The sequence below is a fragment of the Microtus ochrogaster genome, chromosome 21 (genome assembly GCF_000317375.1).
Source record: "Microtus ochrogaster isolate Prairie Vole_2 chromosome 21, MicOch1.0, whole genome shotgun sequence".
Lineage (NCBI taxonomy): Eukaryota > Metazoa > Chordata > Mammalia > Rodentia > Cricetidae > Microtus > Microtus ochrogaster.
The window spans coordinates 8198497-8224086 of NC_022022.1; the positions used below are offsets into that span (position 1 = coordinate 8198497).

The 25590-nt window shown below is 47.5% G+C and overlaps 1 protein-coding gene across 1 annotated transcript; it reads right to left on the reverse strand.

Annotated features, from left to right (window-relative positions):
- Window positions 1-1214: 1214 nt before the first annotated feature.
- On the reverse strand, window positions 1215-23716 carry Tent5c (terminal nucleotidyltransferase 5C). The gene is made up of 2 exons (XM_005357097.3): window positions 23630-23716; window positions 1215-6527 (listed from the first exon to the last, which is right to left on the reverse strand). Exon 2 carries the CDS (start codon window positions 6498-6500, stop codon window positions 5325-5327), a length of 1176 nt encoding a protein of 391 aa, XP_005357154.1. The 5' UTR covers window positions 6501-6527; window positions 23630-23716; the 3' UTR covers window positions 1215-5324.
- Window positions 23717-25590: the final 1874 nt, after the last annotated feature.

The following is a 25590-nucleotide window of genomic DNA, read 5'->3' on the forward strand; positions in this document are numbered from 1 at the left end:
ACAAAACACCACGTTCAACATCTGAAGCAGTAAACCTTTGCCAGTTGTGTGGGAGGAGGGCAAAGGAGAGCCAGACACCCTAGTGTCCACAATGTAGATGAACTGACGCAAGCCAGTAAAGGACACAGGAAGGGGGAGGCATCAGGGCCTGGTACCTGGTAAGCCAGAGGAAGTGGGACAAGGGCTGAGTTTTTAGAAGCCATCTAGGGTGCAAGGGAAAGGACTGTAGTCTCTGAAAACAGAGTAGATTAGGTGGAACAGGAAGGCTATGATAGCTGCAAGGTATCCCTACTGTTGCAGGGTTGGATGCAGCATCCACTGACATGTTTTAATGTACAACAGGAATGCAGCACTTTTTTCTGAGGGTCAGAGTTAAGGAATGTTTCAGAAAGATGTGCAGTACAAGTGGGGAGGGGCCCACAAGGTAAGAGGTAAGGGTATGAAAGATACTTGCTTTTTTGGTAAAAATATTAAGAGTTTTGGGGAAAAAAATCCATCACAGAAGGGAGGCCTTCTAAAACATAGGCTAAGGGGAAGAGGCGCAGATCTGGAGCAGTGGAGATCGGACCAAAGAAATTAGGAGGTGTCTAACCTGCAGCCCAGAGACCACATGCACCCCAGCACAGCTATGAATGTAGATAACGGTGTCATGTCACAAGTCAAAGGGCTGGGCACTCTGGAGCAGAACTGCTTTAACCCTTTAATTATCTATCAGCCACATCCTTTTTCTATATGGGTATTTCTTAAAGTGAGGTGAGAGCCACTGCTTAGTATGGGTAACTATCCGGGGTCTCTTACTGACATGGTCATGGAGCCATGGCCACTAGATTAAACCAGGCGCTGGTGAAGCCATATTACTTTAGAACACCCTGAGGCTGGGGGATGTAGATCACAGGTAGATGCTTGTCTGCTATCCTTGAGACTGCAGGTTAGATCCTCATTTGCATTGATAAGGGGAGACATCACTTACAGGAGGCATTAGCCACTGGGCTTGATTTAGGGTCTGAGACTAAGATCAGCCTAAATTAGCCAGGTACCTTAGAAAAGGGATTTAGGGCCTTTGGGGTAACCTCACCCCTCCCCAACCTGTCATGGTGCTGACCAAAGTGGACAGTGGTGACAGGCTTTTCATCCCCATGTCTTCCTCAAACCTAAAATTTACCACCAAAGACCTCCCCCCCACCCCCCCAAAAGGATCATAACTGACAAGATAGTTTTTTTTTTACACTTTTAAATATATCTTTATTTCTCAAACTCAAAGCTTTATTTCATCAAGTTCTAATACATTTGCACTGATAAGAAATCTCATCTGCATCAAGTAAGAAGATGAGTGACCATTACCAAGGAGGAAGAACTAAGGAACACTTTGGGTTCATGCAAATATGGAAACGGATAGCTTCCGGTGTAGTCCAATGGGCATTTTTATTTTCATCCATATTAATTTGGAAATAAATAGATGCTTCAGGAAAATTAAGTGTTCGTGCATACATACACACAAAGGTCAGGTAGCTGGATTCTCTTTTGTAAAGACCACAAATCATGTTAATCAGCTCCTTCCTCTTTAGTGGATGGTCACCTCATCTTCCTATGCAAGCACACATGAGAATTTGCACCAAATCTCAATAGCCCAGGCAAACTCCAGAACTCTTGTAAGCTTATAAAGTATTTTTTTAAGTGATAGGTAAACAAGATGAAGGCACTTGAATTCACCAAAAAAAAAAAAAAAAAGTAATTTTCTTTCCTCGGAGAACCCCACAAATAATCCTGAGAGGTCGCCAGGATGTTAAAGAGCCTCTCCTCCACCCTCTAGATTCAATTGGTTAAATTAGACTACATTCCAAAATCGGCTGTGAAATTCTGTCTCAGAATAATGATGTAAATCCAACTTTGAAAATTAGGAAATGTTTCAATTTCTAGAACCACCCCCGAGGGTTTTCCCCAGTGTAGGGTCCATTAGACACCCAGGAAGCAATGCCCTAGAGCCTTCAGGACCACCTCATGCTTGGATAATGATACTTTAGCCCCGCCTCTAGAAGAAAGCATTTGAACTAAGACTAGCAGTGTCATGACACAGGGCCCCAGCCTAAGAAAAGATCATTAGCAGTGTCCTGAAACAGGGTCCCAGTAAAAGAAAGAGCACTAGAAGAAAGATCAAAGTTGGTTCTGAAAGGCACCATTTCCCAAAACTAAAGCAGTACTGTGTAAAATCCTAAACCACCATGAAGGGGCTAGCGCCAAACCAGCTAGAAGGCAAGTAGACTGTGGGGTTTAGCAAGGCAACTCTTGCTGCAATACCACAAGGCACAGATCCACACACAGCTCACTAAAGACACAAGTTCCCAGTTAAGTCAAACAGGAGGGGGAGAACACTGGAAAGCCAAAAAAAAAAAAAAAAAGTCAAGAACCAAGACAAACATTTTCCCTACTCAACTCCACTCCTCACCAGATCCCAGGCATAGGACGTGCCTCCCCCAGTCCACAAGCAGTCACCGGGAATGTGATTTAGAGGCGTTAGGAATGGGAGTCTCAGCTCAGCAATGCAATGACTGATCGGGGAACAGCATCTTCTTGCCAGGGTAAGGCGGAGGGTGAGCCTGGAGCTCAAGACCAAGAACCAAGGTTGCGTGTGTGTGCGCGCGTGCGTGCGTGCGTGCGTGCACTTAATGGCAAAGGCACTGTCTTCATCCCAGCTGTCACTGACTCTGAAGAGAAGACTGGGAGAACGGACTCAGAGCGTGCACCTGCCCTTCAGTGCCCTCTGCCAAGGCCAAGTCTCACATTACCCAACACACACACACACACACACACACACACACACACACACACACACAAAGAGGAGCCGCTGGAGTCACTACAAGTAAGGGTGTCTGGTACGTATGTGCAGCACAGTCTCTGAAATACAGGGTTCCCTGGCCTGTTTCTGGTCTGGCAGAAGGTTCACAGAGCAGGTGGACACACCTCTAAGTCCAGACATGCACAACGTATGAGTTGTATCTTAAAAACGGAGCTCTGGTCAAAGCAACTTTTTACCATGCTGGTTCTAGAACACACATCAATTCTCAAACTACAAAACAGCTGGGCAAGCGAAGAAACTACCAAGAGGGCCATCAGATAGTGGTGGCTTACAATGCCTGTGTCTCTCTCTCTCCATCCTCAGGGGACTATGGCCAGACCGGAGGGGGGAAAATGTATGTAAAGCAGAAAGAATTCCAAAAAGACACCGGATGTTTTTCCAGTGCCTCACTGTTCCCCGACCTTCTTGGTCAAAGCAATTCTGATTTCTGCCTCTGTTAGCAAGTGCTTCTATTGAGGGCGGCTCCAACCCACTTCAAAAGCTCTGATTAAACCAACCTATTTCTGTGCAAGCATCTTCTCATTTCACTACAATGGCAGCATCCTAAGGTCATGGATGACCGATGATTTTCAAAGCTGGGTTGGCTTTTCATTACCTTCCAAAGCGGAAGCAGCTCGGGTCCCTTCACAGAACTCAAAGCCAGGAAATTCACAAATAACGAAGATTCACAGGGCAGTAGAAACTAGTTATACTAAGTGGCTTCTGGTGACCTAACTTAATGTGGAGGCCAGTGAAGATGCACCTCAATCAACTCTTAAGGGGAGCAATATAGCACATTCCAGAAGAAACTTGAAAACACAGCACTAGAAAAGGGCCAGTCACTTCATTTGTACTAAACCTTTTTGCAAGAAGATAACTAGGTTGTTTAAAGCAGATATAAAGCAAGCGCCCAGATCTTTGGATTTTTTTTTTTTATGGTTGCCAGAAGTCAAAACTGAGCTCATGGATCTTATGGAATGACTTTAGAAATCAAGCTTGGCTGGCAATACCGAATGCCTTTCCCACTGGTGTCCTAATGCCATGCCTTCTAAACTATCCCACAGAAAGTTCCAAAGGGCGAAATCTCTCCCCTGAACCTACTAGGTAAGGTGACAGTCACCTCGATCTCTCCCCGTGGCCTGCTGGCTTTGGACCAGCAAGTAACACTGTTTTCCTTCTAAAGTGCAGAACATAAACGTAATGCTTAAATCTACAGAGTAAGAAGGGTCATTCGCCGCTTTCTTGACTCCTCCCCAAACACAGCAGAGTGATGTCAAAGCGCCTTGGTAGCTAGAACACATAAGGCCAGATGACACTAAAGCCCTACTTCCCTGCAGCTTGGAGAGAGGAAGTGAAATTCAAGAGCGGGCCCTCTGTCACTCTTTTCTCCAGAAATTCCCGAATTATCCTGCTGTGAAAAATATATAGGGAATGAAATCGCTATTTTTAAAGGGATTGGAGAAGAAGGGGCCAATGTACTCCAGCAAAACAGCTGTCATTGCTGGGAATGATGTCCAAAAAAATTGGGCTTCCAGTTAAACCACGGGAAGAACCTCATGTCAGATACGACAGTGACTCTAAACACAACACAGCCCATACTCTCAGAAAGATCAAACAAGAGTCGGTCATCAGAGAGCCAATAAAGGGGGAAAAAACATATCATTCAATAAGAACTCCTTATAGAAAAAACAAAAACAAAAACAAAACATTCGTGTTTCCTATTGACAACCGCCACCCGCCACCACCACAATTCTACTAACATTATGTTCCACATTTTATTTTGTTTTCAAGTTACATTTCAAGAAAAGGTCATTTTTTTTTCTCTCCACAATATCTCAAAACTCCTTGATATAGCCCAGCATCTACCATAAACCACTTCCAACCAGATCTCAAGTCTTCAGCTATTGGCTTTGGTTTATTGATGAATGAAATTCTCAGCTCTGTGGACAGGGACTAGACAGACACACTCAGTCCTGTGAATGAAAACTCAGTCACAAAGAGCACCCTGGTGGTTTTTTTTATCAGTTTGGGGGCCGACTACAACCGACACAATAGGAGGCTATCGGCACAGCTTGTGGGGTAGCGGCTGAGAATCCTAAAGGAGAGCCTGCAGAGGACTGTAGGCTTAGCCAAAAAGAGCGCCTCGAACACTTCTCAGATGCTACCCAACTCTCCCCACCTCAGAGACTGCGCAGAGTTCAAATCCCATGTGCTAATGTCTGGGAAGGGACACGTTAGTGACTATCTTAGAAAGATGGAGAGAGGTCACACTTCCTATTGCATCTTCCAGAGCGGCACTGTGATACGGGTCCTTTTAGGGTTGGCTCAGGATAGTCTGAGGACCTAGTCCAATGGGTTCACAAAGAAAAGCAGAGTCAGAGCTGAGCTCCCCTTTAAAAGCCAAACACCTATATCTATAGGAGGAGGCTCTCCTACCTGAGAGCCCCTGCCCTAAATGGGTTCCCACTACGGAAACCCGCAGGTCTTAAGGTTAGTTACAGGGCAGCCATGTAGGATAAGGCTGGCTGTAGGTAACTGGAGGATGGGCAATGTAATAGTTGTTGAAGTTGCCATCGCTGACATAAGGAGCAGGCTGGTAGTAACAGGTGACATTGGTGGCGCTGGGGATGATGTTTTGTTCTGCCAGCACTCGCAAGGCCAGGAGAGAGATGAGGTTCAGGGTCTGCCTGCGTTCGTGCCCCATGAGGCACACGGTGCTTTCGTTCACAACCCTGCGAAGAATCATGAGGTACTCGTACTTGCTTCTCTCTTCTTCGGCGAAGTGGTTTTGAAGGTAAGTCTCCAGCTTCCTCTGCTGTTCCAGGATGTCCGGGAAGTCGATGAAAAACCTGGAGCACATGTAACGCTCGAGAGTCTTGATTTCCTCCTGGTCCGCAGGCCTGAAGTCCCGCACCAGGAGGTTGCTGTACTTAAGAAGACCCCCACCTCGGATTTCCTCAGGGTTCTTGGTGGCAATCAGCCGGTTCTGGAGATGGTCAAAGGCTTCCTCAAAGTCCCCGTACACACTCTCCCCGATCACGGTGGGGTGGAAATGCTCAGAGATGGGATTATTGGAGCAGTCATAGAAAAAGAGCAAAGAGTCTAGGATGATCTGAAAGGAGTCCACGCTGAACTCAAACTGGCGCCTGATGGAGTCAACAAACTTGAGCTCCACGTTCCTGCCGTTCTTGTTGGAGAGGGAAATCAGGCTCCAGCGGTCTGCGTCTGTGCAAACCTTCACCAGCTTCTGTACATAGGCCTCCTTCAGGGTGACAGGGCTGATTTTGAGCTTGTTCACGCCCTCCGGCAGAAAGTTCAGAAGGGAACACAAGACCACATCTCTCACCAGCTGAAATTCTGCCTCTGTGGGAAGAGCCACATGAAAGATGAGATCCAGATCTTTGCAACCCAGGCCGTTGTCTTTGACCAAAACGTGGCCAGCTGCAGAGCCATTCAGTCGGACGTCCTGAACCTTGATGCCCGCCTCCTCCAGCCGACTGCGGACAGTCTGGACGATGTCCTTAAGGGTGATCTCCAAGGTTGGAAAGTTGCCTCGTCCATGGACGGGCACGACCTCAGTCAGGACCTCGTGCAGCCGGCTAACCTGATCCCAGTTGAGCACGCTGAGGGACTCACAGTCCCTGGTACTGCTGCCCTCCTCTGCCATCTTGGGGGATGTTCTGTCCAGGGGGAGCTGAAAAGGGGCAAGAGACAGAGTTAGGATTCACATGGGCAAGGCAAAGCCAGCAGAGGAGCTCAAAGGTACCAAATGATCACCTTCCTGTAAAATAGCCATCTACAATGCCTGCTAATCAGCATGGCGGTGAACACCAAACACATTAAGCACCACGAATGCGCAAGCTTCATTCTGCAGCAGGGTGGATGAGAGCGTTGCTTTTTTATTTATTTATTTATTATGTATACAATATTCTGTCTATGCGTATGCCTGAAGGCCGGAAGAGGGCACCAGACCCCATTACAGATGGTTGTGAGCCACCATGTGGTTGCTGGGAATTGAACTCAGGACCTTTGGAAGAGCAGGCAATGCTCTTAACCTCTGAGCCATCTCTCCAGCCCCACGTTGCTTTGTTTTGTGTGGGTGCTCTCGCTGTTGGTGATCTGCTTGTCCTATGTGGGGGAGGGGTGGAGAAGGCTGCTTTGTGTGAAGAAAAGTAGACAGACTAACCACGTCACCCGAACAACATTAAAGAGCCTATAACAGTGCAGATAAATAGAACCTGTTATTGTGGGATATTTGTGCACTGTGTGAAGATGCACTGCTGTGACTGGTAGTAAAGAGCTGAATGACCAATAGCAAGGCAGGAGGCATAGGTGGGACTTCCTGGCAGAGAGAGATGTAGTAGATGAATCTAGGCATGAGAGTGGCAGGGAACAAGTCAGACACACAGAATGGGATAGAGGTAAAATGTAGATTACTAAAAATATGGGATGACTTAAGTTTTAAGAGCTATTTAAAAACAAGCCTAAGCTAAAGGCCAAGCTTTCATAATTAATAAGTCCCTATGTTATTCCGAAGTAGGCTAGTGGGATGGAGAAAGACTTGCTACAATGTGTGTGTTTTCCTAATTTTCTCTGGTTTCTATAGAAGTTACTTCTGCTTTTAACTCCCTAACTACATTTTAAACCGGTAGATACCTAAAACCTACTACCCAGTGCAATACAAACAAACACATGCACGTACACACACACACACACACACACACACACACACACACACACACACACACTGCTCCATTTGTTGCACCACTTCCTTTTCATATATGGGCCTAATCTATCCTACAACAAATACTACATCATCTTGGACAGACCCGAGCTGTTTGTAGGACGACAGCTGTGGTCAACCAGAAGTCAGATCAGTTCTGCAGTTGAGCATCCTTCAGCAAGGATGCAAAGGATGCAAAAAGAGCCTCAGGGCAGGCGAACTTTCAAAGGCCTTCTACAGAAGCATACCTTGAAGCTCCTTTAGGGGAATAAAGTTAAAACTGAATCCAAGCCGGGAAAGAAAGCAGTTCTCATACTTCACACGCCAGAACCACAAAGTTTCCCAATAATTGTGTGTATGTGTGCATGCAGCATGCCAGGGACTGAACCCTGGACCATGAGCATGCAAACAAAGTGCCTACCACTGAGCTACACTTTAGTAACAGGGAAGTATATCTTATTTTAAAGGAGATCAAAAGGATGGCCTACCAGAAATCCTAATATATAAAAGCAAAACATTGGTATCTCAGAAACCCAAAGAGCTTGTGTCCTCACATTGACTGGATGTCATCTAGACAGACACAAGTTGAAGCAAGAGATCTTGGTGCAGTCTCCCAATTCCACCATGAATGAAAGGTTTCCCCCTGCAAAGTTCTATGCAGACAAAAATTCACCCAGCCCCAGTTTCATTGTTTGGAAGCTGCCGCGCTTTAATGCACATCAGTGCACTCTCCTTGGGCTCGACATGGATTTTGAGCCTGCCCTGGTCCAGAGATTTGTGGCTGTAACAGTGCCAGAGTCCCACTAGTCACATGGGGATGAGCTTTTACAGCACCCAAACAGTACCAGGGTCCCACTAGTCATGTGGGAATGAGTTTTTACAGCACCCTAACAGTGCCAGGGTCCCACTAGTCATGTGGGGATGAGCTCTTACAGCACCCTATCACAAAGATCGTTGACAGTATAATACTCCAACCCAAGTTATTCATACTAAATCTTCATATGTATTTGATTTACACAGTTTGAAAATTCTGTCCCAACAATTTGTGCAGTTCCAATTGCAGTTCCTATCTTCACGGCTCTTTCCCCCCTCTTACAGCTGGTTACCTCCTTTCCATTTCCAGAACATTTCGGGCTGTTTCCACCCTTTCTTGCATGTGGCCCTTACAGATACCCAATCTAACATAGGTTTCAACTTCAAATTTGCTGCCAACTTAAAACTGTGTGAAAATCTTCACACATATACTAACTTCTTACCCCAAAGGGGAGAGTTGTGACTGCTAGGTTCTTTGTGGTCCCCAGATAGCCTTCTCTCATGTTCTAGAACAGCTCTGACTTTAGCCCTATATAAATTACTTTTCTTTTGGCCTTTTTAATTTTTTTTTTAAAAGCTTGAACCAAAGGCCTTTCCTGCAGTTATTCTATGCTGTAACATTACTAGGGTTCTTTTTGGAGCCTTTTTACAATATTTTCTTTGCATCTCATGTGCTGACCACATTGGGACTTATCAGACCTGTGCCAAACCTGTGAGCCTTGGGAAGTGTAACAGGTGACAGACAGCATAACGCCACTCAGCCAACAGGCCTGACTGAAACCCACCTCATCAGACTGCAGGTCTAGCTTCTAGCTGTGTCTCCAGACAAGGCTCAGACCATTATACCTGCCTGAGTCTGTCCAGACACAAGTCTACTGTATAGATACTGATCATGGAAAAAAAAAAGAAAGAAAGAAAAAGAACCACAAAGTATAGTGAGCTCAGAGAAGAGAGTCAGCTGTGCCAAATCTGGCTTGAAGACAAATGCCAGCCACAATAGATGTTAGGTGTACATCGCAGGCTGTGCTTGCTGTCTATCACCGAGGTGGGCTACCCTCAGATGGTCTAAATAGCTGCAGACTCTTTCACCTTCCCCTTGACAAATGCTCTTCTATAGCAAGTGGAGGGACACTCAACCCAGAGCCCACTAGAGACTGTTTTGATCCTGGGGAGGCTGGCCATTTCCAGCTGAGCTAATTGACAGACATTGAACTTGTGTGTTACTGTGCTGACCTGAGAGGCTCCTGACACCCCAGATTATTGCCATTTCTAGCCGTACGCTGCTTTCCTTTCCTCTGTTGTTCCAGCAACAGCTCACCATGGCTTTGTTATCTTATGTCCCCTCTCTGTAACCGATCACTTTCGTGGATTTCCTTTTGGCCCCAAGAGTCTGTCATTTGTCTGTGTGTTGTATTGACTTCCTTCCACCAGAGTTGTGTAGATGACACACCACCTTGTCATCTACTCAAACAATAAACAACCCATAAATAAAAAAAAATGGTGCTGAGAAACAAACAAATAAACAAATATCTGGATCCTTCATTTATATATTTTTTAAAAGCTTCCAGAAATCTCCTGCTAAAATAAGATCTAGTTGGTTAGGACAGGGACTAAAGACTAAGATCGAGTTCAGTGGTTCTCAACCCTTCCTAATGCTTCACCTTTAATACAGTCCCTCATGTTGTGCTGACCCCCAACCATAAACATTATTTTCATTGCTACTTCATAACTGTAATTTTGCAACTGTTATGAATCGTGATGTAAATATATCTGTTTTCCGATGGCCTTAGGTGACCCCTGTGAAAGGTGACCCCAGAGGAGTCCTGACCCACAGGTTGAGAACCACTGATCTCGTTGGGTTGGGTTGGGACTAAAAAGAACTTGAGGAGTAACTAAAGAAAACCCAGAATTTCTACACAAATTCACACAGTAGGCAAGCCTTGAAGCCTTCTTAGACCACAGAAAACCAGTCACTAAACCAGGCAGCTTTGGCTGCACAAAAATTAAACTATTTAAATGGTACAAAACATTCAGAAGGCATACGTAAACAAACATTAATAACTTTAGGCAAAGTATTCATTTCTTTAGTAAGGAAGAAGTCATAAATGCAAGACCCCAAAAGAGAAAGAGGAAGGAGTATAAATAGTGGCTCAGACACAAAATACTCAACCTCACTCAGAGGGTGAGCAACCTAAAACCCCAGTGCCTGGTTTTCACCCATGGCGGCAGCTCGGCTCCTGTGTGGGGCAGCAGACGCCTCTGGGGCACGGTCCCTGGGCTCTTTGAAGAGCTAGGTGAGACGTTCAACTTTCAAATTCCACTATCCTTTGATGTGATCCTTCTACTTTTATCCAGTCTCTAAATTTTAGGCTAGTTGCAAGTATGCACAGAGACAGGCATTGGTGGACAGTCAGGAGGCTGGGAGGACACATGGCCAACAGCAGAAGAGGGTGAAATGATTTCATGTGTGTGCACAGCTGTGCACAGACGCCTGCAGTTGTTCAAAAGGAGGGTGCCTGCGCCGTGTGTAAGAATGACTCATGAGTGGGAAAGTGGAAAACCTGTGCACACAAAACTTCACGCCTGAACAAGCACACACGCAACTCTGTCTCTACTGAGCGCCATCTTCAGCTTGGCATGGGAAAGGAGGCATTTTGTACCCTTTGGACTTAGAAGCACTCACTGATAAAAATTAAAAATCTCATGAAGCACATTCTAAGATCTTTATCTTTTGAGAATACTACTCGGTTGCTCCCCGGTGTCTGATTTCTTCGGTTCCCTTCCCTGCCCTCCTTCTCCTATCTATGCACCAAATCAATCAAGTCAATTTGGAAGCTTTCCCTGCTGGCCTCTGCAGGGGATGCGGGAAGAGGGGGACTGCCTTCTGTCAAGTTTCTACCAAACATACTCTAAAATAAAAAGACATCCATTGTTTGTGTTAAAAGAACAACTCAAAGTAACAGGCCTGTTCAACTCACACTATCTACCCAATGTTCTGTATCAAAACACTTTTTCAACCATTTCCCAGGGCAGCTACTTCTCACTTCAGATCTGTCAAAGCTGCCCTTGTTATGCCCTTCCGCCCTTACTAAGCCGTCTTGCTGATTATTAGCTAACAGTGGCAAGAACTTTTTTTTAAGGCAGTATGCACATTTTCAGGAACTCAAGAGTCTTATGTTGGCATCTTCCATATGAATTTCTGTGGCTAGAATTATGAAGAGTGGAGTAAACTCTGAGGGGAAAATGGGAATCCATCAAAAGCACACTATGGCACATGGCTGATGTCACATCCAGAGTATGGCCTTTCATTCTCTCAATCTACCGTAACTTAGTTACAACGAAGCTGAGCTGACCCAAATGCACTTATAAATTTACCTATGGAATTCTTAGCTCATTAAAAAAGTAGAAATTCTTAAGATATTTGGCAGTGGGGTGTGGTGTTGGTGGTGCTGGAGAGACTGCTTAGTGGCTGAGCATGTAGTGTTCTTGCACAGCACTTGGGTCTGGCTACTAGTACCCATGCTGGGTGACTCACAACCATCTGGAAGTCAAGCTTCAGGGACTCTAACTCCCTCCCTTGATTTCCCAGGGTATTTGCACTCACAGGCACAGATCTACACACAGACACATACATACCCACATAATTAAAAATGAACAAATTTCTAAATATATATAAAGATTCTTGTAACTATTATTGAAAACCAGATGATTTCACATATCACAAGTATATTCCTACATTACTTCAACATTGGTTTTACAAGAATAAACCCAATTTGCAGCCCTGGGTGCTTAGATAACACACCAGGCCTTGGTTCAGCAGTTTCAGTTCTAATTCTGCTTTTAAATCAACACTTATGTAAGCTCCAAATAAAAGAATCACATGAAACAAACATGCTCAGCTCATGAAAGGCCCCGGTTAAAGGCAAATTCTAGTTAGCAGAACTAACACAATAGTGGCTAGGAAACAAATTAACTTGAAGTCCGGTAATTTCAAAACAATGTTTGAGAACCAGATCCATTGTGGTTATACAAAGAGCAACGGTGGGCATACTGATTTGAAAATCCAGGCACTTCTATAAGCCTGGATGGCCAAATGCCTACTCAGTTCACAATATTTGTTTTTAAATACATTTTTATTTTATTTTATATGTACATATTTATTTCATATGTATGGGTGTTTTGCCTGCATGTATGTCTATACACCATCATATATGCAGTATCCAAAAAGAACAGCAACAGGCTTGAACCCCCTGGAACTGGAGCCACAGGTGGTTTTGAGCTTCCCTGTGGGTGTTGGGCCTCAAACCCAGGTCCTCTGGAAAACAACCAGCGCTCTTAACCACTAAGCCATCTCTCTATCCTCACAATATTTAATCCTTTTGATGGTCTGATTACTGGTGAACAATTGTTTCTCTTAGGGACTCCTGGATTCCCGGGCTGCTTCTTCTTTCAAAGAAGAAACCACACATTGAGAGAAAAGGCCTTGCAGACATGGCAGCAGACACGGAGGAAGGAGATAACCTGTGCCAAAGGGTTAGCCTGAGCTCCCTGAGGTCAGGGCAGATGCTCCACTTGCTTTGCCTCACTGCCCAGAACAGAGCTATACAAGGGGGATGAGCTGCAATGGAGACTCCATTTGGATGCATGCTGCATAGCCTACTGAGGTTTCTGGCACAGCCAGGGGAGGCATGAACAGGCTCAGGCCATGCGGAGGAGGCAGATGTTTGAGACGGGGACAAACATGCTAAGGACATTGAGGCCGCTTGCTTTCATAAAAGCCTGGGATTTGATCAACATTGAGGAGTCTTTTGGTGCCTGACATTAGGCATGGAGATCGGCCCCATGAGTTTTTGCATGTAGAGAGATGGGTCTCTATGAAGCCAAGGAAGGTTTCTCCAGGCCTGCGATATTTAGCATGGAAGTTGTAGACGTGACTGCCTAGAAGGCGTCAGGGAAACTGAGGCTAGAACTGAAGCTCTCTTACTGGAGCACATCACTCATTTGAGATTCGGGGAAACAGAGCTACATCATCTTCTGACTATGGTAGGTTTAAGAAAGAAAAGAAGCACCATGATCGCCTATCAACATTCTCTTGGTGGCAAAATGCTGCTGGATGCTATCTTTAGAAAATAAAACGTGCACCTCCCGGGTAAATCCTTCAGGCCAGGCCAGCAGCTACCCATGGCAGGAACCAAGCCTGGGCACACACGCCTGAGGATTCTAATGTACCTATGGAACCAAGATTCCCCCAGCTTGGGGGAGCGTGACTTCCTACAATATCTCCCACACAAACTCTTCCCCTGCCCCACTCTCCAGGGTACAAGAGAAGATTCTACAGGTCGTTTTGTTGCATCTAAAAACACCTGGGCATTTAAGCAGAAGTAAAAATGACTGAGAACAATCTTCACCACGCTGCCTCTTACCTCAGTGAGTCAGGTGAGGGAAACCCCCAGGTCAGGTTATTTCTCATTCACCATACAGCGCAGGGTCAGCATGAGTAAAAGCGAAGGAATTAGCAGGCAGAATTAGCGGCTGGGATCACTTCCCATCTAACCCCTCACAAGCCAAACCTCCTGCATCCCCAGTTTAAAGAGTATGGCTCATAAAGAGAGCAAGAACCCATCCCTGGAGCCCTGGCCCTAATTCTTGGAAATGTTGACTCCTCCCTCAGGCTTAAGGGGCCTTGGTGGGCAGGAGGTTGGGGGACGCCAGGGAACACACAGATCACAAGCCCACAAGTGCACTAGATAAGTACTCCTTACTGCTGCTCAGACAAACATTTCCAAAACACAGATTCACTGGTTCCAAGCAAAGTAATAATAAAAATAAAACAAAAACGCAAGCTGCAGCTGATCCTGACCAACTGTGGCTCCTCACCCTCACACCATCTTCTGTTAGAGTGGGTCACCCTTTACTGTCCACTTTTGTGCAAGCTTTAGAACCAAAGGGCTCCAAAGTAGCTTAGAGGTGACTTCCAGAGAGACACCAAAAATCACCCATGGGCCACCATGACTGGGAAGTCCCACTTCACCAAATGCAACTGCTGCACGCTTGTTATTTCAAAACAAACCTCCTCTGGTTCTTCCCACATCCTTTTCCCACCGGGTAACTTCTACCCACCCTCCAGAAGCCCCATCCAGGCTAGTACTGACAAAGATGGGGTCCTCTGGAGGCGCTTTGCATGCTAGTAGCCACCACGGCTGTGGCCAGAGGACAGGAAGTGCATCTGCATGTTCAGTCCGGAAATTTCTGCCACATCCCAGGTAGGCAGCAAGAGAGTGATGTCAGGACTTTAACCGTGTCTGATCACCCGGTTTCTACAGAAGCAGTGATGAGAGTCCAATGGCTCAGCAGGAAGGGCCACTTGCTGCCAAGCCTGCTGACCTAGGGCCGGCGCAGTGAAGAGGAGGCCCAACTCGCACAAGCTGCCCGCTGTCATCCACCTGTGTGCTGTACACTAAACAAATCCTCATGCTTCCTTGAAAATCTTGTAAAGGAGATGCCGCTTCCCCTCATTTCAGAGGGGTACACTAGGGAACCAAGAGGACATGCACACTGTAAACTGTCAGAGGACACCCTGCCAGTATGTGGCAGAAATGTGACTAACGGGGTTTCTTATTCCTTGCAGGGGGGTTGCTGAGGTGTACTACAGGGTGGGGAAAAACTTTTAAGAACTAGCTGCTCTGGTAGCCATGGGAAGGAGGTGGCACTATGCAGAAGAAACAGGAGAGAATGCAGGAAGGTTGTTTTGGTCAGATGGTGGCAGAGGATTCTGGCCACCAGAGTGAGACAAGACCAGATGGCAGGCACTAACAGACTGGGTGACACGTAGAACTGAAGTATATAACGGCTCCCCCATTGTCATGATGACTTTGGGGGTGTATCCACCTTGACTGGAGCTACCAGGACTGGAACAGTAAGCATAAGCAAGCTAACAGTTAATGCTTCAGAGATGAAGGCCTAAGATCCCAACTTGGAGGGTGTCCCAGGAAGCTGGGGGTTGGAGAGGGGTGTGTGCTCATGTCAGAGACAGTAGGTTCAGAGGAACAGCGAAGCCAGAAATGGAAGGAGCCGGTCAAGAGCATGGTCTGGCAGCACTGAGAGGAAACAGTAATGACGGATGGGCTTTGCCAGCAGTGGGTACTGCTCACAGAACAAACAACCATTAGGTTGTACTCTGGTTACTGGGAGATCAGAAGTGTTGATTCATGATAAAGCAACAGAACCAAAGAGATCTTCTCTACAGATGAGAGGCAAATAGGGTCACCAGACACCCCCTGCAAGGGCTAGCCTCAGACATAACTGAAAAGAGAAGCAACCTAGGATAGATCACAAGGGACCAACCTCAGACAAGCCATCTGTCACTTCCAATGCACCCATACTGTTTGACTTAAGATTCTTTTACCTGAGAGAACAGAGCCAGAACTTGTGGTGTATGTGTGTGTGTATGTGCATGTGTGTATATGCATATATGTGTATGTATATGTATGCATATATGTATGTGTGGTGTGTATGTATATATATATTGTGTGTATATGTATATGTAGGTGTGTGTGTGCACACGCATGCATTTAAGAAACTAAGAATTTATGTCTGCTATGTTGAGTGCTCCTCTGATGAAATACATCCAAGCTTGAGCCAAGTATTTTGACTGACCATGGACATCTACGGCCAGCAGTTGAAAAGTGAAGACCAAGACCAGGGTGGAAGTGAAGTTGGTCTTCTAAAGCACTGTCTCCCCCTCCTGCCCTTGGCCTTCTAAAGCCCTGTCCTCCCTCCTCCCTCTTTGACCTTCTAAAGTGCTGTCCTCCCTCCCTCCTTTACCTTCTAAAATGCTGTCCCCCCTCCCTCCCTCCCTGGCCTTCTAAGGTGCTGTCCCCTCTCCTCCCTCCTTGGATTCCTGGGTTTATAAAGGCCAGAAGTTATCTAGGGCCTAGGGCGGCATTTGGAAAAGCCCTTCATTTGTTGGCTTCCAGTCCCTCACCATGGCCTGAAGGGAGGAGTCACATACTGGAGACTCCTTTACAGCCTCACATGTTAAGAAATTACATCCAGCTGTGCCTTTAAACCCAGCAGTCAGGATGCACAAGCAGGCGGGTTTCAGCGAGTTCCAGGACAGCCAGGGCTACACAGGGAAACCCTGTCTGGAAAAACCAAAGAAAAGAAAATCAGAGGCACTTGTGTGTTTGGAGTATACAGAATAATCTAGATGAGTTAGCCCAAAAGCAACAGGATCAGATAGAGTAATGTTCTTCTTCTTCTTTTTTTTTTTAAGGACAATAATGTGTGTTCTACACCAACTTTCTCCCAAGATGCCACTGAGATACAGTTACTCTCCACTGTCAGCTTGATGGGTTCAGAATCATCTGTGGTCCACAATTCTGGGTATGTTTGGGAGAACCTTTCCAGGGAGGTTTACCAGAGGTGCAGCATCTCCCCACAGGTTGGGTCTGGGGCTGAATGAAGACAAGACACCAAACTGAGAACCAATGTTCATCTCTGCTTTCTGACTGAGACAAATTGTGACCAGCTGCCTTGCTCTCCCGTTATTGTGTCCCCCCTGCCACAATCATCATAGCTTAAATCTGTGGGCCAAAATCAATCCTTCCTCCTTAGGTGGTTCAGGTCAGGGATTTTACACACCCACCCATAATTAGTACAGTCCTGTTTACAATCAACCCACCCAAATGCCCATAATCCATTTTACCTCAGCTCACAAGAATAGCTGTCGCTGGTCAGAAAACGGTGCCCCAAGAAAACACTTCTGAGTCAGTGTGACACTGGACTTCACAGGTGGCTTTTTCTCTCTTGCTGTTCTAACACATTTTCTATTTTCTCAGAGTTATCAGTAGCCAATTTGTCTACCAAAGGCAAAAGGCTTAGTCAGATTCCCACGGCAGAGGCCCGAGGCATAGGATGGGGCTGCCTTGCTCGGCACCGAGCTTCTAGAGTCTGGGGGAAACCTTCAGATTCTTGCTACCCTAGGGATGTCAACACCCAGTGGTTATCAGTAACTGGGCCCTGTCCAGACACTACCTGTACAAAACTCCAAACAGAAAGCAACTTCCCACCTTTCAAAATAGGATGCCTAAGCATGTGTGGGCAGAGAGATAATGTTGGAAGAAGTCATGGTGGGGCCAGCACAGAACAGAATCAAAACACGGGGGCAGATACTCCAAGAGGCATGACTGGGAAGGGCAAATGCTCAAGAGAATGCCCTGAAGTCACTGCAAATGTAATGTCAGAGCGTAGACATTGTCAGTGGACAGCTAGGCAGAAAGTATCTGAGTGTTTACCCCCAGGGTGTCAACACCACGTACCTTCCCTACAAACTGAACTAGAAATAGGAATTGTTGCTATACCACATGTTTCTCAATCAGAGACGCCACCAGTCCCGGCTCACATGAAGAGCTCTCCAAACAGAGACAGCGTTTTTGTTGTTGTTGTTTTAGAGGTAGACTGGATTAAGAAAAACAAGGCTCCTAGAGAGGAGGCTGTTTAAGGAGAACCAAGCCACAGTCAAAGGCTGTACCACCACCATCCAGCCCTCCAGCTTGGAGCTCTCAGAGTCATCAGCCATCCAAAACAAAGACTTTGGTCAGTTGAAAGTGGCTACAATTCCTGGCTTAGTCACTAGCAGCAGCCCTGGGTCTTATCAGGAACGGGGCCAGGAACGCTTAGCTCTCAAATGCACACTTATCAGGGTAAGACAGATATACACACCCCATCCACAGATGTCTGAATGTGAGCTAGCCTCAGTCTTTATGCCGACGAGAACTTCACATGCCCCCTTCCCGTCGGATTAAGGCTATTAAAACATAGCAGGTGGCGGACCTCCGGGTCGTAGGCACTATCCAGAACAGGCAGAGAGAAACAAGCTCAAGTTAAACACATTGTGGAGTATGCATTATGGGAAGAAACCAAACCACAGCGTAGCGCTCACTTCTGTGCCAAATTTCTAAGAGCTGGTGCCCTACCGGCATAGAGCCCAGCGAGCCAAGACTCCAGGTCACCAGCATGATGGCCCTCAGACTGTCCCTAGAGATCTCCCAGACATCTCTGCCTTGAAAGCTCACCCCTCTTGCATGTTTGCTCAACTTTTTGGTCATTGCTAGGTTTTCATTAATGATACATTGTTGGCACATTTTACCTGCTGGTAAAACTCAGCCCCGGTCGCCTGCCAATCTTAGGTTTCATTTGCACTTCTTACAGCTGTTCGCTAAGAAAAACTATTAAAACACGAGCAGCGGAGGGGGACTCAAACAGCCTGGGTGCTGGCGTCAAGCCTGCCCCACGGGATGAATGTTGGCCCTGTAAGACGGCGTGATGACTGAATTGCCGCTCATCTGTTCAGATACCCAAGTCCCTGCTGTGTTGTAAGCACCCCCCTAGACCTCTGCGGTCAGAAGGCAGAAGACAAGAGACCCCTGCCCACAGAGCTGTACACAGTCTTCAGTGACTTTGGTTGGTTCACTATTGCTTCTCGCACACACAGAATCAGGATATGAGGAAAATGTTTTTGCACATGGTCTAGCCCTGCACTGCCCAATACAGCCGAGTAGCCGCGAGCCGTGCAGCTCTTGAGGACTTTAAAGGTAGAATGTCCAAACAGAAGTAAATAGGGTATACAAAATGCACAACGGACTTCAGGGACTTGATACTAAGGAAGGATATAAAATATCTCTTTTACTTGTTTTCGTACTGATGACTTGACATACTGAGTTAAATAGATAAGTAGATCTATTGTCTGAATGACTTTTTCCAGGCTTTGCTCCCATATGTCTATGGGGCAGCAATGACTGTCTGCTGTGCATGAAGATGAAGACATGAAATCCTGGCGTAGAAAAGGGACAGTCTGCAGGCTCAGTGTCCAGGTGTCGCCCCAGTGAAAGGCAGCCCACAAGGCAAGGAAGTCAGCATAAAGTATGGAAGGGGACACAGCAGCAGCAGAGCTGAATCCTAGATTCACCACAGAGCAAACATCCCTGTGTCTTGGCCCATTCATCCTTCTCTAGTCCCGTATTCCAGGAGACAGCGCTATAGCCTCGGGCAGCTGAAGAGTCCTGATGCCCAACTCTAACCAAGACAAGCAGAGGCAAGGATCGTCACAGAGCATGGAGGGGCATGGAGGGGCATAGCCAGGCCAGGTAGAAGATACCTGTGAGGCCAAGTCTGGAGAGAAGTTAAGGAGACGGAATGAGATAAGGGGATTGTTTATGATTCCTGGATAATTTTCTTCCACTCATTTTTTTCTTTAAAAAAAAAATAGAGACCAGATATGGAGACAAGGGGGGAGGGACTTCTTTTTCTTTTTTTTTTTTAAAAAAAGCCCTTTAGTTCTATATTAAATTTTTGGAAACAAGAAAATATGGAAAAGAAAACCATAACATATTGGAGCAGACAGATGTGGGATAAGACGGCCCTCAAATGAGAAAAGATCTGTTGAGCCTGCAGAGGCCCCAAAGACATATTCAAACAAAGTTGGGGGGGGGGGAGATGGGTTGTATTCAATTTTCCTCCCAAATATCTAAGTCTGTATTTTGCAAGGCAAGGTAGGGACGACCTACTCATGGAACAGCAAGGAAAGCATCTGGAATAGCATCTTAGAGGCCTGCAGAGAGACCTCGGGGATGGGCAGGTCCTCGCACTCAGGACTGAGCAGTGGTCAGAGACAGGGAGGCGCACTGTTCCCCTCATCCAGTTCCTGTCTACAGTCCCCTAAACCAGGTCAGTGATGACAGTGGGAAACAAAAAGAAAAAAAAAAAAAAAGAACGAGTCAGCAGAGCCAGCAGCTGAGTGAATGCTGAGAGAAAGGCTGAGTGTGCGAGCTGGGGTTGGGAGGGTGGGAGGGTGGAAGAGCTCAGGGGGTGGGGCTAGAGGCTGGCCTGGCTCAGGAGTTTCAGCTGTTGGTCAGTTTGCACTCCCTGCTCCTCAGCTCCAAACCTACACTGCTAAGGCGTCCCTGGAAAGACCTCCCAGAAACCGTCCAGCCTTTTAGACCGGCACTTCTGATGCAAAAAGCCCCATCCGGTACCTTGATCCAGGAGGAGAACGCTCACTTCATGTGGGCTTCCTTCTCTGAGAGAACAGCAGGCAGCCCTCAGCTGAAGGTCCATGCATACATACACTCTCTAAGCAGTGATGAGGACTCTGCAGTGACTACAAATCCCACTTTTCTGGGGTCCATGTGCAAGGAGGGGTTGAGACAGTCAAGAGAAAAGCAAGTTCTTCAAGCACATCAAGGCAGCCCGCTGCTCCCTTCCAAAGCTCTTCCAGAGGCCTTTAGCATACCATTCCCTGGGCCTCCCCAGCACCTGGCACCAAACACCACCTAGAAAGCACTTTCTGACTCAACCACCTAAGTCATCCAAGAAATAAACACCTCACAATTTAATGACCCACAGCGGAAAATGCTCCGAAACCATAAAGCATCTTTACACACGGAGTTGCTTCATGTCAGTAATTACTTCTTCATATTAAGTTTTTTTTTTGTTGTTGTTGTTCCAAAAAGTTCTGCAAACACTTCAAGAACAAGCTACAGGGGCCAGCTGTGCAGAATACTAATTTGAAACAGTTCATAAGATCCCCTTACAAAGTCAGGTTGTGTGAAGATGCTTTTAATATCCATTTAAATTCTAAATAAAAGCTTCCTTCCAAGGAATACATCCAATTGAAAGGTTAAAAAAAAAAGTGGGAGAAACCTTGGGTCCAAGAGATTAAGAGATAAGCTCAGGCAGCTTTAAACTCCTGAGTTCTTTAAATATGGAGAAGCTGGCATCATCAAAGTACAGCCTCATGGGTTATAGTCAACACACCAAGATGGGGGAAGGCATTTTCCATATTTTCCTGTTTTTTCAATAATGACAGTGAGCAACAGGCCACTCTTAGGCCAGAAAACACCACAAACACACACACACACACACACACACAGAGAGAGAGAGAGAGAGAGAGAGAGAGAGAGAGAGAGAGAGAGAGAGGGGTGTTCAGGAAGGGGATAAGAAACCCCCAAACACCCCTTAACTCTTACAACACACCTCGGGCTTCTACAGCTTTTCTTGGTAAAACAGGAAAAAAAAAATCTAACCTGGGCTGCCCTTCCTTCCTCATTGACTGACTCCAGGAATGCAGAGTCAAGAAGAAAGATAAAGACAAAAGTACCACTTAGTGGATGAAGCTGGAAAGCAAGCAAGGAAATATTCAATGCAGTTTTCCAAATCTGTAACAGCTGAGCCTAGCTAAGGGCTCACTTGTAAATCATCTTCATTGCTGAGCTGTTGCTGGGATGTCTAGTGGGTAGCGCAAGGCAAGGAAAATCTGCCTGGCCTTGAATCCTGGGGGATGCAGGCTATGTGTGTGCCTGACTGGGAGATGGGGTGGAGTTTGGGGGAGGCTGCATGTCAAGCTGAAGGCTTGGTAACTTACTTACACTGGCAGAAGAGCTGAGGAGTGAACCCTTGGCATCCTCACTCACTCTGACCAATGGGCCAAGAGCCAAGCCCTTCCCTCCAGAGTTCACAAACTGAATCTCTAGACACAAGGTAGGTATTATGGGAGGAAACTCACACTGAAAAGTGTGGCTGTTTGCTCTAGGAGTGCACAGGAAAGTTACTCACAGAAGTCGGGACCTTTCTCACGGAGCACCCCACCCCCACAATTTGAATGATAGTGAGGGACAACCTGTGCTATATAAGTACTCCAAACATCAAAATATTCCTTCTAACATCTCCTAACTCACATCTGTGAATTCCAAAGCCAAGGTGTCCCTTCGGAGACAAGGTTTCAACTACCTGATCTCCATCCCATCTCAGCAAACAAGAATAGCAAAGGATAGAACCACTGTTGATGCGGATGCGGCAGGGAGGGCAAAGTCGAGCTTCTTTAATCCCTACTCCACACCCTTCAACTGCGGGGTAAAATGTGGGGAGGGGGGGACACACCTCTTGTGACTTCCAGCATGGTAGAATTCTTGGTAAGGTCCACTACCACCCTCTTGGCTGCCTGGCAAGCTTTCTGGCTCACTGGCTGGCTTGCCAAGCAAATTACACTGGAAGTTGTTGTAGCCAGCAATGGCTACCCTCACCCTCCTTCCCTGGGTAGAGGGGGCAGCTGGAAGTCTAATTTAGGAGGATCTAACCATCTTAACTTTACTTCCAGAATACCAAACTCGTCACAATTCATACGGTTTACATATATAGCTGTTCTTAACAAATCTGTTAATCTATTAAGTCTTTCGTTGTAAGCACTTTAACCTCAAATTGAGGGGGAAGGGGCTTAAGACAAGGAATTAGTCACGGCCCTGCAGAAGGGTTTCTGCACATTTAAATGGGGAGAAGGGAGAAAAGGGGCCTAGACCACCCAGGTCTGACAGGAGGAAGTTCTGCATTCTGGAAACCAAATAGGCATTTTCTCACTAGCTCTCCTTGACTTGGAGATCGCCCGCCTGCCCGCTCGCCAACAGTCAGAACTTACTGTTAAGGGCTACCAGCTGGCACTGCAGGTTCCTCAACTCCCTCTAATGTCCTTCCTACCCTCTTAGGGGACCGCGACGCTACAGGACAGCCGCGCCTCTAAGTCACCACCAGCACCGCTATCAGAGTCAACTAACTCTACATGGCTTTCAGCCCACGCGGTAGGCAACTTTCGATCCCCAAAGGGGAGGAACCAGGTTCCCCAGTCACCGTATTCTCGAGAAGTTTTTCGAGAGACGCGCAGCTTTTTGGCCGCGCGCGATGTCCACAGTCCCAGAAGAGAGAAGAATCTCGGCCGCCATCCTGGGCACCGAGCCTAGGAAGCTGCCCTCCCAGTCGCCTGTCAGGCTCTAGTCCCAGACCGCTGCGTCTCCATCTACGCAGCCGAAACCGCGGGGTTCAAAATCGCCCCGGTTCCGGCCTTGGTGCGCGCGCCACAGGGACACAGCGCAGAGCAGGAGGACCTACTGGCAGGGGCAGGGAAAGAGCAGGAGGCGACCACCACTCACTCTCCTTTCGCCCGGCCAGCGGGAGCTCGCCCAAGTTTGCCAAACCCCAGCCGCAGTCTCGGAAAAGTTTGCGCTCCTTCACGGAGGTGGCCTGAGCCAGGGACGCTGGAGCCACGCGGGTCCCGACACCTGCCGGTATCTCCGCTCCATCTCCAAGGCATCCCGCCAGGTTATGCTGGGACGGACCCGGGAGCCTGAGTGCGTGACTCTCCGCCGGACCGCAGCAGCATCCGGACCGCAGCAACATCCTCACACCTGAGGAGGAGGGGAGCATGGACTCACCTGGGCGCTGGAAGAGGAGGCGACACAAGCAGGTGGTTGGCGTGGGCAGCCCCCAGCAGGAGCGGCGCGGTGACTACGGCGCCCAGATAGCTGCCGCGAGTGAGCGGTCCCGCCGCCGCCCCCTCCGATCTTAACCGGCCTGACCACTCCCCCGCGGCTCCCCGCCCCTGCCCCCGCCCCGCGGCCGGCCTCCCGGGGGAGCCAGGGCGGGGCGCGCTGGCCGCGGCCCCGCGGGATCCTTGCGCCCGGCGCTAACGGCGGGGGCCGGGCGAACGCCGCCCTCTGATTGGCTCCTCGGGTCAATGGTTGCCGAGAGACAAGTAAACCTCCGGGGGCGCGAAGGGGCGGGGTGGCTCGGAGGCAGCGTTGCGCAGGCGCAATAGAGAGAAGCTGTGTCGCCACCAACTTAGGAGTTGAGGGGATACTTTTCGCTCTGTCTGCTACTCTCCTCTCCTGTGATTGCTTTCCCTTGCCCCGACTGTTCTCACCTCCTCCTCTGGCTGGTGCGTTTTCTTTCTGAGTTTTTGGCGCTCTTGGAACCAGTGCCTCCCTGGTTGCGGGAGTCGGGAGTGGAAGCCCACGCCTGTCTCGCGCGGTATTTGTGAAGTCGGAAAACTCTTAGATGGGCCCTGAAAATCTTTCTTAGTCCTCGAGCAAATTGGCTAGAGGTGAGATCGTGGTCCTGGGGAAAAGGAAGCAGCTGATTCTCTGGCCCCAGGACCACCTGTGGTGCAGTTAGTGGACCCGGGAACCGATCGCAAAAGCCGAAAGCCCTGCAGCTTGGCTGTTTTCAGAATGTCACAGGGTTTTGTGGGCTGTTATTACTTGCCGGCTAGGGACCCCGGGACACTGCCCTTAAATCCCCTGCACGTGGTTGATGGCTCTGCTTCAGAATTAAGGTTAAAGAGTGAGAATCTCCCGCACCACCTAACTGTCTGGAAGGCCTTGAGAGGAGCTGTTTTTGTTTTGGTTTGGTTTTGGGTTTTTGAGACGCTGTCTCCTGAACCCAGACAGACCTCTAGGTAGCCTTGACTGACCTTTAGTGGATTGTTCCTCCGGTGTTCACCTCCCGGTGGCTGGGATTACACACCCAGCCTTGCTGACTGGCTTAACCTAGCTTCCCTAATCCTCTATTTTCCATCTGCAGGATGGGAGTAAAGATGGGATAATATTAGGAAAATAGTTATTAATCGTGCACTACTTGGAATAAAGTGCATGCCAGATGCTATATAAGCCAGAAAGCAGTCATTAATAAACACTTGTTGAGCTTCGTTTGCTCCTCTACTGGCTACGTGGGGGTCAAGACGGCTTCCTGAGCCAGTGGTCTCCTCTGCTCTCTCAGCACCTTTGCCTAGCGTGAGTGCCCTGCAGCGCCTGCTGGGCTATGAAGAGTTCCCAAGTACAGGCTTTCTCTAGTGGAAGAGTGGAATCCCAAGAAACTGTACCAGTATAAGACATCAGCATGAGAACTTACAGAGATTGGTTGTCCCTGTTCTTGAACACACATTCAGGGCGTATGGTCAGTTTTGTTGTTGATGGCGTGAGCCCTGTCAGGTCTCACAGTGTCTATTATTATGTGCAGAATGACACATACTCACAGAGCTGTCACCCAGAACAATCCAGCTTAGCCATGGCCCCTGCCACTCAGTATCTCACAGGGCTACCCACATTAAGGTCTCAGTCTTCATCTATCAGTTGTACTGGTATTTGAACTAGATGTGGAATAGAGGGTGAGGATTTTTCTATGAGATTTCTCTGTTGTACGTAACGGCGACTCATTCTTCCCAACTGCATATTCATTAGATAACAATTCATGTACTCAATTTCCTGTTTGGTAGACATTGCAGTTTGATGGAGGAAGGTCATTGGTTAATTAAATAAAGAAGCTGCTTGCCCTGATAGGTTAAAACCTAGGTGGGAGGAGTAAACAGAACAGAATGCTGGGAGGAAGAGGAAGTGAG

Excerpts from the sequence above, each read along its gene's own strand:
- Tent5c (XM_005357097.3), bottom strand. The coding sequence starts at position 6,500 with ATGGCAGAGGAGGGCAGCAGTACCAGGGACTGTGAGTCCCTCAGCGTG.